This window comes from Staurois parvus, unplaced genomic scaffold, assembly GCF_062004578.1.
Source record: "Staurois parvus isolate SC_StPar_1 unplaced genomic scaffold, SC_StPar_1.0 ptg000902l, whole genome shotgun sequence".
Taxonomy (NCBI): domain Eukaryota; kingdom Metazoa; phylum Chordata; class Amphibia; order Anura; family Ranidae; genus Staurois; species Staurois parvus.
The window spans coordinates 988,138-1,001,867 of record NW_028318698.1 but is presented as its reverse complement, the minus strand read 5'-3'; the positions used below and the strand labels follow the sequence as shown (position 1 = coordinate 1,001,867).

General features: G+C 50.2%; 1 protein-coding gene across 2 annotated transcripts in view; it reads right to left on the bottom strand.

The window, feature by feature from the left end:
* AKNA (AT-hook transcription factor) overlaps window positions 1–13,730 on the bottom strand; it is a 108,712-nt gene that overhangs the window by 63,849 nt on the left and 31,133 nt on the right. For both annotated transcript variants that reach the window (XM_089656390.1, XM_089656389.1), the window contains exon 5: window positions 8,942–9,098. In XM_089656390.1, coding sequence (XP_089512516.1) covers window positions 8,942–9,098 — 157 coding nt within the window. The remainder of the gene's footprint in view (window positions 1–8,941; window positions 9,099–13,730) is intronic.

Below are 13,730 nucleotides of genomic sequence, written 5' to 3'. Positions count from 1 at the left end.
CTGTTTCTGGGGGTCTACTGTTGCTGGTGGTCTACTATTGCTGGTGGGGGGTCTATTATTGCTGGGGGATCATTATCACTGGGGAGAATCTATTGTTGCTGGGGAGATCTATTGCTGGTAAGACGGCTATTGTTGCTGGGGGGTCTATTACTGCTGGCTGCAGGGGGATCTATTGTTGCTGGGGTGACTTTTTGTTAGTGGGGGATTTTGTTGCTGGGGAGAAGCTACTGTCGCTGGGGGGAGTCTATTACTGCTGGCTGCATGGGGATCTATTGTTGCTGGGGGGGGCTCTACTGTTGCTGGGGTGGCCTTTTGTTGTTGAGCAGAATCTGTTGTCGCTGGGAGACCTATTGTTGCTGGAGGTCCTTTTGTTGCTGGGGGGGGGGGACGGTTCTATTGCTTGATGTTACTTGGCACAACAAAATTATATTTAGTTCTGTATTCTCTAAGGGGGCGACACAGAGACGTGGGTTGAGGCAACAAGGGTGACTCACGAGGCAAAGGGTTCGGGCAGGAGTACCTAGACCTATTCTCAGAGAAGAAAAAAAAACGTGTGTGTGTGTGTAATACACGTTTTTTTTTCTTTTTTTTTTAACCTTTTGTCAGGTTTATTTTTGCTGCCTGTCTCACTGAGATGATTTTTCTTTCCATTTCTATCTCATAATTAGAGATGAGCGAATCGAACATGGCGAAGTGGAATTCGTTTCGAAGATCAGGAAAAATTCGATTCGCGCCGAATCCGAAAATTAGCAAACTTCGGATGCACGAATCGAATTTTCCCAAAAATGGCGGCGACATGTGTGGCGACGGAGCGGGGATCTCTGGGAAGGCGCGCAGACAAGGCGCGCTGACCCATAATGCATTCATTCATGACATGTGATCGCATTAGCCAATCAGCAGCCAGCCAGCCAGCACTGTGTAATGGTGGAGCTATAAATTGCGGCCATCTTACAATTCTCCATTAGCCTCCGGTCATTCAAGAGAGACAGACCTGTCTGTATTAGGGACAGAGTTAGGGCCACAGAGACTTTAGGGCCACAGAATCGTTACTTAGGGACACAGAATCGTTACTCAGGGACACAGAATCGTTACTCAGGGACACAGAATTGTTACTCAGGGACACAGAATTGTTACTCAGGGACACAGATTCGTTACTCAGGGACAGACACAGAATTGTTACTCAGGGACACAGAATCGTTACTGAGGGACACAGAATCGTTACTCAGGGACACAGAATTGTTACTCAGGGACAGACACAGAATCGTTACTCAGGGACACAGAATCGTTACTCAGGGACACAGAATCGTTACTCAGGGACACAGAATCGTTACTCAGGGACACAGAATCGTTACTCAGGGACACAGAATCGTTACTGAGGGACACAGAATCGTTACTCAGGGACACAGAATCGTTACTCGGGGACACAGAATTGTTACTCAGGGACAGACACAGAATTGTTACTCAGGGACAGACACAGAATCGTTACTCAGGGACACAGAATCGTTACTCAGGGACACAGAATCGTTACTCAGGGACACAGAATTGTTACTCAGGGACACAGAATTGTTACTCAGGGACACAGAATTGTTACTGAGGGACACAGAATCGTTACTCAGGGACACAGAATCGTTACTCAGGGACACAGAATCGTTACTGAGGGACACAGAATCGTTACTGAGGGACACAGAATCGTTACTCAGGGACACAGAATCGTTACTCAGGGACACAGAATCGTTACTGAGGGACACAGAATCGTTACTCAGGGACACAGAATCGTTACTCAGGGACACAGAATTGTTACTCAGGGACACAGAATTTTTACTCGGACACAGAATCGTTACTCAGGGACACAGAATTGTTACTCAGGGACACCGAATTGTTACTCAGGGACACAGAATCGTTACTCAGGGACACAGAATCGTTGAATTAAAGAGTATGTCAGACAACACGCAGAGGAGTGGCAGAGGAGGCAATGTTTCAGGAGCGAGCAGACGTGGCAGCAGAGGAAGGGGTCGAGGCAGCATTAGTCGCAGCCAGAGGCCAGTGCTCCCGGTGTCATCCAGTGGTCGTGTCTCCACCGACAACCCTGCCGTCATCGATTGGTTGGCTCGGTCGTCTTCCTCTTCCCAGGTCACCTCTGACACCTACAGCCAACGGTCGGTGGGTACGTCAGACACAACCGTTAGTTGGCATGGCCCGGGAGCAAGCCCACTGAAATCACGTGTCCTCTACCTGCCCCTGTCCTTTGGTGTTCCCTCACCAAGCGAAGTATCGCATGCTGTGGGCTCAGCCCCACTGTACAGTGAGGAAGAGCTAACAGAGGGCGGTCAGGAACGGGGGGAGACATCCGCCTCTTCAGCAGCCAGGCGAAGAAGTACTGGCGAGGAGAGTGGCTCGGCAGCCGATCTAGAGACAGGTCTGTCTCCTGACCCACACGCAGCCGAGGGGGCTAGTAGTGAGGCGGAGACCCTAATTGATGATGATGAGGCTGATCGCACTTGGCATTGGCAGCCTCGTCGTCATCTGCCAGGCCCGTAATCTGCCATGGGCCCCCGTACCGACTCCTCATGCTGCTGCCAGGCCCGTAATCTGTCATGGGCCCCTGTACCGCCTCCTCATGCTGCTGCCAGGTCCAGAGTGTGTCATGGGTCCCTGTACGGCCTCCCATTGCTGCTGTCTCCATCGCCACACTCTGCCATGTGCCACTTTCAGGTCTCCTCACACTGCTGGTGGGTTCCATTTTGTCATAGGGTGCTGGCAGATTACAGGCCTCCCATTGCTGCTGCCAGGCCCGTAATCTGCCATGGGCCCCCGTACCGACTCCTCATGCTGCTGCCAGGTCCAGAGTGTGTCATGGGTTCCTGTACGGCCTCCCATTGCTGCTGTCTCCATCGCCACACTCTGCCATGTGCCACTTTCAGGTCTCCTCACACTGCTGGTGGGTTCCATTTTGTCATAGGGTGCTGGCAGATTACGGGCCTTCCATTGCTGCTGCCAGGCCCGTAATCTGCCATGGGCCCCCGTACCGACTCCTCATGCTGCTGCCAGGTCCAGAGTGTGTCATGGGTCCCTGTACGGCCTCCCATTGCTGCTGTCTCCATCGCCACACTCTGCCATGTGCCACTTTCAGGTCTCCTCACACTGCTGGTGGGTTCCATTTTGTCATAGGGTGCTGGCAGATTACGGGCCTCCCATTGCTGCTGCCAGGCCCGTAATCTGCAATGGGCCCCCGTACCGACTCCTCATGCTGCTGCCAGGTCCAGAGTGTGTCATGGGTCCCTGTACGGCCTCCCATTGCTGCTGTCTCCATCGCCACACTCTGCCATGTGCCACTTTCAGGTCTCCTCACACTGCTGGTGGGTTCCATTTTGTCATAGGGTGCTGGCAGATTACGGGCCTCCCATTGCTGCTGCCAGGCCCGTAATCTGCCATGGGCCCCCGTACCGACTCCTCATGCTGCTGCCAGGCCCGTAATCTGTCATGGGCCCCTGTATCGCCTCCTCATGCTGCTGCCAGGTCCAGAGTGTGTCATGGGTCCCTGTACGGCCTCCCATTGCTGCTGTCTCCATCGCCACACTCTGCCATGTGCCACTTTCAGGTCTCCTCACACTGCTGGTGGGTTCCATTTTGTCATAGGGTGCTGGCAGATTACGGGCCTCCCATTGCTGCTGCCAGGCCCGTAATCTGCCATGGGCCCCCGTACCGACTCCTCATGCTGCTGCCAGGCCCGTAATCTGTCATGGGCCCCTGTACCGCCTCCTCATGCTGCTGCCAGGTCCAGAGTGTGTCATGGGTCCCTGTACGGCCTCCCATTGCTGCTGTCCCCAATCGCCACACTCTGCCATGTGCCACTTTCAGGTCTCCTCACACTGCTGGTGGGTTCCATTTTGTCATAGGGTGCTGGCAGATTACGGGCCTCCCATTGCTGCTGCCAGGCCCGTAATCTGTCATGGGCCCCTGTACCGCCTCCTCATGCTGCTGCCAGGTCCAGAGTGTGTCATGGGTCCCTGTACGGCCTCCCATTGCTGCTGTCTCCATCGCCACACTCTGCCATGTGCCACTTTCAGGTCTCCTCACACTGCTGGTGGGTTCCATTTTGTCATAGGGTGCTGGCAGATTACGGGCCTCCCATTGCTGCTGCCAGGCCCGTAATCTGTCATGGGCCCCTGTACCGCCTCCTCATGCTGCTGCCAGGTCCAGAGTGTGTCATGGGTCCCTGTACGGCCTCCCATTGCTGCTGTCTCCATCGCCACACTCTGCCATGTGCCACTTTCAGGTCTCCTCAGACTGCTGGTGGGTTCCATTTTGTCATAGGGGGCTGGCAGATTACGGGCCTCCCATTGCTGCTGCCAGGCCCGTAATCTGAAATGGGCCCCCGTACCGACTCCTCATGCTGCTGCCAGGCCCGTAATCTGTCATGGGCCCCTGTACCGCCTCCTCATGCTGCTGCCAGGTCCAGAGTGTGTCATGGGTCCCTGTACGGCCTCCCATTGCTGCTGTCTCCATCGCCACACTCTGCCATGTGCCACTTTCAGGTCTCCTCAGACTGCTGGTTGGTTCCATTTTGTCATAGGGTGCTGGCAGATTACGGGCCTCCCATTGCTGCTGCCAGGCCCGTAATCTGCCATGGGCCCCCGTACCAACTCCTCATGCTGCTGCCAGGCCCGTAATCTGTCATGGGCCCCTGTACCGCCTCCTCATGCTGCTGCCAGGTCCAGAGTGTGTCATGGGTCCCTGTACGGCCTCCCATTGCTGCTGCCAGGCCCGTAATCTGCCATGGGCCCCCGTACCGACTCCTCATGCTGCTGCCAGGCCCGTAATCTGTCATGGGCCCCTGTACCGCCTCCTCATGCTGCTGCCAGGTCCAGAGTGTGTCATGGGTCCCTGTACGGCCTCCCATTGCTGCTGCCAGGCCCGTAATCTGCCATGGGCCCCCGTACCGACTCCTCATGCTGCTGCCAGGCCCGTAATCTGTCATGGGCCCCTGTACCGCCTCCTCATGCTGCTGCCAGGTCCAGAGTGTGTCATGGGTCCCTGTACGGCCTCCCATTGCTGCTGTCTCCATCGCCACACTCTGCCATGTGCCACTTTCAGGTCTCCTCACACTGCTGGTGGGTTCCATTTTGTCATAGGGTGCTGGCAGATTACGGGCCTCCCATTGCTGCTGCCAGGCCCGTAATCTGTCATGGGCCCCTGTACCGCCTCCTCATGCTGCTGCCAGGTCCAGAGTGTGTCATGCGTCCCTGTACGGCCTCCCATTGCTGCTGTCTCCATCGCCACACTCTGTCATGTGCCACTTTCAGGTCTCCTCACACTGCTGGTGGGTTCCATTTTGTCATAGGGTGCTGGCAGATTACGGGCCTCCCATTGCTGCTGCCAGGCCCGTAATCTGTCATGGGCCCCTGTACCGCCTCCTCATGCTGCTGCCAGGTCCAGAGTGTGTCATGCGTCCCTGTACGGCCTCCCATTGCTGCTGTCTCCATCGCCACACTCTGCCATGTGCCACTTTCAGGTCTCCTCACACTGCTGGTGGGTTCCATTTTGTCATAGGGTGCTGGCAGATTACGGGCATCCCATTGCTGCTGCCAGGCCCGTAATCTGTCATGGGCCCCTGTACCGCCTCCTCATGCTGCTGCCAGGTCCAGAGTGTGTCATGGGTCCCTGTACGGCCTCCCATTGCTGCTGTCTCCATCGCCACACTCTGCCATGTGCCACTTTCAGGTCTCCTCACACTGCTGGTGGGTTCCATTTTGTCATAGGGTGCTGGCAGATTACGGGCCTCCCATTGCTGCTGCCAGGCCCGTAATCTGTCATGGGCCCCTGTACCGCCTCCTCATGCTGCTGCCAGGTCCAGAGTGTGTCATGGGTCCCTGTACGGCCTCCCATTGCTGCTGTCTCCATCGCCACACTCTGTCATGTGCCACTTTCAGGTCTCCTCACACTGCTGGTGGGTTCCATTTTGTCATAGGGTGCTGGCAGATTACGGGCCTCCCATTGCTGCTGCCAGGCCCGTAATCTGCCATGGGCCCCCGTACCGACTCCTCATGCTGCTGCCAGGCCCGTAATCTGTCATGGGCCCCTGTACCGCCTCCTCATGCTGCTGCCAGGTCCAGAGTGTGTCATGGGTCCCTGTACGGCCTCCCATTGCTGCTGTCTCCATCGCCACACTCTGCCATGTGCCACTTTCAGGTCTCCTCACACTGCTGGTGGGTTCCATTTTGTCATAGGGTGCTGTATGGCCTCCCATTGCTGCTGCCAGGCCCGTAATCTGCCATGGGCCCCCGTACCGACTCCTCATGCTGCTGCCAGGCCCGTAATCTGTCATGGGCCCCTGTACCGCTTCCTCATGCTGCTGCCAGGTCCAGAGTGTGTCATGGGTCCCTGTACGGCCTCCCATTGCTGCTGTCTCCATCGCCACACTCTGCCATGTGCCACTTTCAGGTCTCCTCACACTGCTGGTGGGTTCCATTTTGTCATAGGGTGCTGTATGGCCTCCCATTGCTGCTGCCTCCACCGCCACACTGTGGCTCCACACTCTGGTTTTGGCCCCGTGACTGCCCAAATGAGTGAAGTGTGCGGTGATTCTAAGATCGACGGCACTCATCTGCATGTCATACTGACTGACAGTATTATTTCTCTTCCCCAGCAGACTCCAAGGGCATTTAAATTAAAGGTACAGTGTTCTGCACTAATATAAAGGCTCTCTGAAGCCTAGAAACACCCTTTTTATAAGTTAAATTCGAAGCGAATATATTCGACTCGAATCGAATTTATTCTGCGAATTCGCCGAATCAGCCGAATCGAATTTTTGAATAATTCGCTCATCTCTACTCATAATGTAGATATCACATCGAGGGCTAGTTTACACAAGCATTGCTCTCTCTAAACAGGGATCCAACACTTGAACCCCTTGCAGGGCGCCTCCATTCAGTCCAACAGGTCCGTTCAGCAGGTGGGCTTTGAATACGTAATTCCCCCCCCCCCCGCTGCCTTAGTGAAGAGCAATCCACAGCAGGTGAATGGGTTGCGTTCGGCAGGCGGTACTGCCTGCAGAGCACAACAGGGCGATCATTTCTGATGGGGCCGTGAAATGAAAGCATTGTGGCTGTGGCATGTGTACACCACCACCTGATACCTTTGCAGTTTAAGGGGGAGCTGCTGGAGGGCGGTAAAAATGTGGTGGGGTGCCTTTAGTCCACACGTTTTTAAAGCACCCCCCAACTGCAAGAGTAAACAAACCTTTAGACAAGTGTCCCCATGGGAAGGTTTCATCCCCAATTCTAGTTCCACTGAAGATTTCTTCCCATTTTTAGTCCAAGTGACAGTTGTCACCAGATCAAATAAAGTGAATTTTTCCATCAGGGACACAGTCAGCAGTATAAATCTGATAGACCTTCTAACCCTTCTCTGCTTAGTGTTACTAAACCCACAACAGTAATATCAGTCTCTATATACAGTAAAGCATGCTTGGTATACTCACTATGGAACCTAAGGGGTTAACCCTCTGCATTGTGTAAAAAGGCTGTTTGATCCTGTCTTCTCTGATCCTCCCCTTCTTCCACAATCCATCTGCTGATAGAACAGAGCCTTGGGGACAAGCTGCACATGCTCAGTTTAGTGTGTATTGCTACAGAGTTTTTATTTTTCCTTGGAAGAGTGGCATGTGATCAGGACAGGGCCAATCAGAACTGTCCAGAGGGTCAGGGATTATGCAGCCTAATAGGACAATGGAGAATGAAAACTCCTCCTACAAGTTTTAACCAGTGCTCTGCTGAACACTGCACTGACAGAAGTCACACGGCTGCTCTAACTGTTGATGAGAAAAGGTATTTAGCAGTTGGTATTTACTAAAATAATTGCATTTCCATGTTCTGTTTACTGTGGGAGACCAGATATAGTGAATGCAGGGTCCTGGGAGACCAGATATAGTGAATGCAGGGTCCTGGGAGACCAGATATAGTGAATGCAGGGTCCGGGGAGACCAGATATAGTGAATGCAGGGTTTGGGGAGACCAGATATAGTGAATGCAGGATTTGGAGAGACTAGATATAGTGAATGCAGGGTCCTGGGAGACTGGATAGAGTGAATGCAGGATACGAGGAGACCGGATAGAGTGAATGCAGGGTCCGGGGAGATCGGTTATAGTGAATGCAGGGTCCAGGGAGACCGGATATAGTGAATGCAGAGTCCGGGGAGAGCGGATATAGTGAATGCAGGGTCCGGGGAGAGCGGATATAGTGAATGCAGGGTCCGGGGAGAGCGGATATAGTGAATGCAGGGTCCGGGGAGAGCGGATATAGTGAATGCAGGGTCCGGGGAGACCGGATATAGTGAATGCAGGATCCGGGGAGACCGGATATAGTGAATGCAGGGTCCGGGGAGACCAGATATAGTGAATGCAGGGTCCTGGGTTTAGCAACACTTTAATTACAAGACTAATAAAAGGAGTCTTGCATTTTAGATGCATTTAAAATCCTAAAAAAGTTAAAATCTCATCTCTCATATTTCAAATAACACCGCTGAAACGCTATAAAATTTTTGAAATCATTTTTAGGAAGTTTTTGATCTACAAATGTTTTTATTTTTTTGCATAATTTTGTAAAAGTGGACCAAAAGTGTTCCATGAAAGACTTTAGTAAACCATACAAGAACAAGTCTGTGAAGGTTCTCATTTATCCAGGCCATAGTATATCTAGTAACCGTTGGTCCCATTTAACTGGACTTGTTCTGTATTGTTACCAACATTTCCTAGCTGATCCAACACACTTGTTCGGCACTCATTAGAACAGAAGAAGCTGCATGGATAAGCAGTGAAACGTCTTCAACATTGCGGAACAAGTCCACTTGAATGTGACCAAATACTACCAGCCATACAAGAACACCTAGAAATCGTGTATACGTTTTCCATCCACAGACCTTTTATATATTCTTAGTGTGTACCTGTGTCATTTTTGGTTATGACATTGTCCTCATTGACTGAGCTGAAGGTTGCTGCCTGTGCATGAGGTATGGTGAACTCCATGACTTTTGATCCTTGCATGACTGTTCCCATTTGAACACTGTGGCTTGGTTGTGCAGGGTCAGAGTAAAGATGTACCTGAGGGAAAAAAAAGATTTTCTAATTTAAAATATGTTTTCAACCTTTGTTCTTTACACCAACACTGGTAGGGCAGTATGGCAGATAAGCAAAATTTGCAGAATGAACCAATAACATCTACATCCACAAATCGAACAGAATACCGCAAAATTGTTCCAATTATTAGAGCACCGTTACTCTTTCTTAAACAAGACCTAACATACTACTTGTCATGTGGTATCATTCATCATATGTGTCTTATGCCACCATTTACCTACTGTTCTGTGGCATCACCTACCATGCCTGTCTTGTTCCACCATCCATCTTACCAGCCCCATGACATCATTTAATGAAACTATCCAGTATGTCCCTTTTTCTTTTTTTTTTTTCCCCCCCTGCTCTGGTTCAGACTTTTCTGCCAAGTGTCCTCCAGAGGTAGCAGTGAGTCATGGCAAAATGATCATCTAGTTGCCAAATGCCAGCATAGTTCCAGCACCAACACTTCTTAAAATCTACAAATTATTGATCTTGCTCATGTTCCTCGAGCTAAAAATTATAATACGTTTAAGGTTCCTTTCATAAGGGTGGTGTCTGTTCAGTCTAATCAGGGTGCAAGAGGGGGCTTCTAGGTTGGCTAGTTTTGGCATCAAAGCACAAGTCCCTACCTCCACTTTAGTCCTGCTAGAACACTGTCCCTCCTGCTGAAGCCGAACCCTCCATCCTACTGCATTAGTCACATCACAAGGACAAACATTTCAGAGTCACTTGACATTACACAGCCAATCACATTTAGTGGATGGTCCGCAGTAGTCATAGGTGAAAGCATGTGAAGCACATTAGCAGCCATCTCTCTACAGTCTCTCCTCTGCCCAGGGTCATTAGTACTCACAGGACTGTGCTCTCTGTAGACAACTCCCTTCTAGGTACATCTCTCTTTGGAAACATCCAGGGAAGTAGAATCCCATGGATCTCCAGCCTGGCCTACAAGGCCTTTTGCAATCTGCCCTAGCCCCCATCTCCATAATAGACAGAATGGCTACAGCTGGCGGCTCTTGCATACAGTCCACTTCTCCCAGCCTCCTCCTGCCCTGTCCAAGTGTGCTGGCTACATTCTTACAGATGTGGGTTAACCCAAGAAAGTGTGTGTTGCTTCCCACCTAGCTTATATGTGGGTGCTGACTCACCTCTGACATCACTGAGAGAGGGCTCTACCTGAACAGGGCCCAACACTTGGTGTCATTACCTGCTGTACCAGACACTATTCTAGTACAGAGCCACCTAGTGATGAAGTAGCTAACTGCACCCTAGATGGAACCTTAGAGGGGACCCTAGATGGAACCCCTGCTAGGATGGATCAGAACAGGATGAGAAAGAGACATTCATTTCCATCCTGGTTTTTCCTCCATGGAAAAAAATGGACCAACTCTCTGCTGCTCTTCTCCAGCCAAAATCTTGCTCTTTTCTCTCTGCCATCTGTATGATCAGTACTCCTCATTACTGACCTTGGCTTGTTCCCCTCAACTATGCTTTTGCGCCATCCCAATGTGCAACCATTCATGACCAACCTTTGGCTTGTGCCTCGAATATACTTCTGCTAGATCCCAACCTACAACCTCTTATTACTGACCTTTGGCTTGTTTACTGACTACTCTTCTACTTGATCCCTACCTGCTATATCTGCTACTGAACCCTTGTTCACATCCTGGTGGGGCGATCGTGAGGACCGAAACCTGGCATTAGCATTCAACAAAACTCATCTCCACCATCAGGAGCTCTGGTGAACACCAGTTAGTGCTTGGACCACAAGCCTCGGGTGAGCTCACGTCTTCAGCCTGGGTGACCTGCTCATGTACTCACCTTGCTGGTCAGTGGGAACCTCTCTTCTGCTATAGCTACTGGTCTCTAAACCTAACCCCTGACCATGACTACACCACTCCTGTTGCTCCATTCATCCCCCTAGCACTGGGTTCACTTTACACTAGTTCGACAACAATATGTATTACAAAAAGTCATTGACATCAATTAACCAACTGATCCTAACCCAACCCTTCTCAATCCAGATCCACAGCATTATTAATGACTAATTACAAGACAGAAAACTGAATATGATGGTTTATGGAAATTTGGTTTTAACATTTTTTTATAAATATTTTTGAAACCCATTATTCTGCATGCGCCCCTTGTACATTTTTGCATTATGCAGGAGCTTGATGACCTCAATGGCCAGAGTATCTTCATGATACTGAATTTTGTACCCTTTGCCACTCAATGGCCGAGATCCTTCCATAACAAGGCTGTAATGTCTAGTAAGACTTCCAGCTTCGACCTCAATGTTTTTCAAACAAACAAAAAAAAACAATTTCAAACTACTATACAATATTACATTTATTAAGTCAACTGAGATGCAACATGATATAAGCTATGTTATGCACCAGAGGTACAGTACATTGTTATCATAAAGTCTAAGTCCAGGAAATCTGAAAATTCTCCTCTTACAGTGGGGCTTTTACTGGTCCGATCCTCTGTTCTCCCCCATGCTCTGGTGGTGCACTGTCCCTTGGTGTCATCACATCCAATGCAGGGCTATGGACATTGATGATGTGAAGACCTTAGATAGCTGGAGCATGAGGAAGAAGACACTGACCAATCTAGCAATGTGGAGGATTGGGTAAGTAAATCTACTCTTTAATGCCCCCTAGAACCAAAGGAGCAATTAACCCTTGGAGTGTAGGCAACGCCGAACTGCGAGGGAGATTTCTCAAGTTTCCTGGAGTTGGGCTTTTAAAGGACTGCACGCTGGTAAGATGCAATACATTAAAATATTCGAAACTTTTTTTTAAATGTTGGCTAGAGAAGGGAATGGTGACAAAAATGTTGTTTTTGTCATCTTTGTCCCATTGGGAAGATTTTCCCCTGCTTCCTGTCCTGTAGAAACAGAAAATGAGAAGACATTTATTCAGTGTGGGAAAACCCCTCTTAGACAGTTGTCACTGGTACATTTATTCACATTGGGATTTATTCCTGTTCTGGTGAGAACTCAAAATTTGGGATTTTCTCTGAGTGGTCACCAGGACCAATAGGGTGAATAACAGAGACAGAAAAAAACTAAACCCGACAGGCCTTTTAACCCCTGACTAACCTATATAAATCTGTAAATAAAACCAAATTTTGGCTTTAACACTGAACTCTAAGAATAACAACTGTGTGAAGTTTCATTGGGCCAGCTTGGTTCGACATAACACTATATTGCCAAAACTATTGGTCGGCCTGCCTTTCCACACACATGAACTTTAATGACATCCCAGTCTTAGTCCGTAGGGTTCAATATTGAGTTGTCCCATCCTTTGCAGCTATAACAGCTTCAACTCTTCTGAGAAGGCTGTCCACAAGGTTTAGGAGGGTGTCTATGGGAATGTTTGACCATTCTTCTAGAAGCACATTTGTGAGGTCAGGCACTGATGTCGGACGAGAAGGCCTGGTTCGCAGTCTCCACTCTAATTCATCCCAAAGGTGTTCTATGGGGTTGAGGTCAGGACTGTGTGCAGGCCAGTCAAATTCCTCCACCCCTAACTCACTCATCCATGTCTTTATGGACCTTGCTTTGTGTACTGGTGCTGGAACAGGAAGGGGCCATCCCCAAACTCTTCCCACAAAGTTGGGAGCATGAAATTGTCACAAAATGTCTTGCAGGCCAGTCAAGATCTCCACCCCAAACTCGCTCACCCATGTCTTTATGGACCTTGCTTTCTGCACTGGTGCGTAGTCATGTTGGAACAGGAAGGGGCCATCCCCAAACTCTTCCCACAAAGTTGGGAGATTGAAATTGTCCAAAATGTCTTGGTATGCTGACGCCTTAAGAGTTCCCTTCACTGGAACTAGAGGGCCAAGCCCAACCCCTGAAAAACAACCCCACACCATAGCCCCCCCCCCTCCACCAAACTTTACACTTGGCACAATGCAGTCAGGAAAGTACCGTTCTCCTGGTAACCACCAAACCCAGATATGTCCATCGGATTGCCAGACAGAGAAGTGTGATTGGTCACTGCAGTGAACATGTCTCCATTGCTCTACAGTCCAGTGGCGGCGTGCTTTACACCTCTGCAGCTGACGCTTTGTATTGGAATTGGTGATGTAAAGCTTGGATGCAGCTGCTTGGCCATGGAAACCCATTCCATGAAGCTCTCTACACACTGTTGTGCCAATCTGAAGGCCACACCAAGTTTGGAGGTCTTTAGCTATTGACTCTGCAGACAGTTGGCGACTTCTGCGCACTGTACGCTTCAGCATGCGCTGACCCCGCTCTGTCATTTTACATGGCCTACCAGTTGGTGGATGAGTTGCTGTTGTTCCCAGTTGCTTCCACTTTGTTATAATACCACTAACAGATGACTGTAGAATATTTAGTAGCCAGGAAATGTCACGGATGGGCTTATTGCACAGGTGGCAACCTATCACGGTACCACGCTTGGAGTCACTGAGCTCCTGAGAGTGATCCATTCTTTCTCCAATGTTTGTAGAAGCAGTCTGCATGCCTAGGGGCTTGATTTTATACACCTGTGTCCCCGCTGGGGAGGGGATACTGAAAATGACTGAAGTACATACGGTAAGAGGCACGATCTTCAGGATTCTGTAAGTGCATCTCTCCCTCTGAAC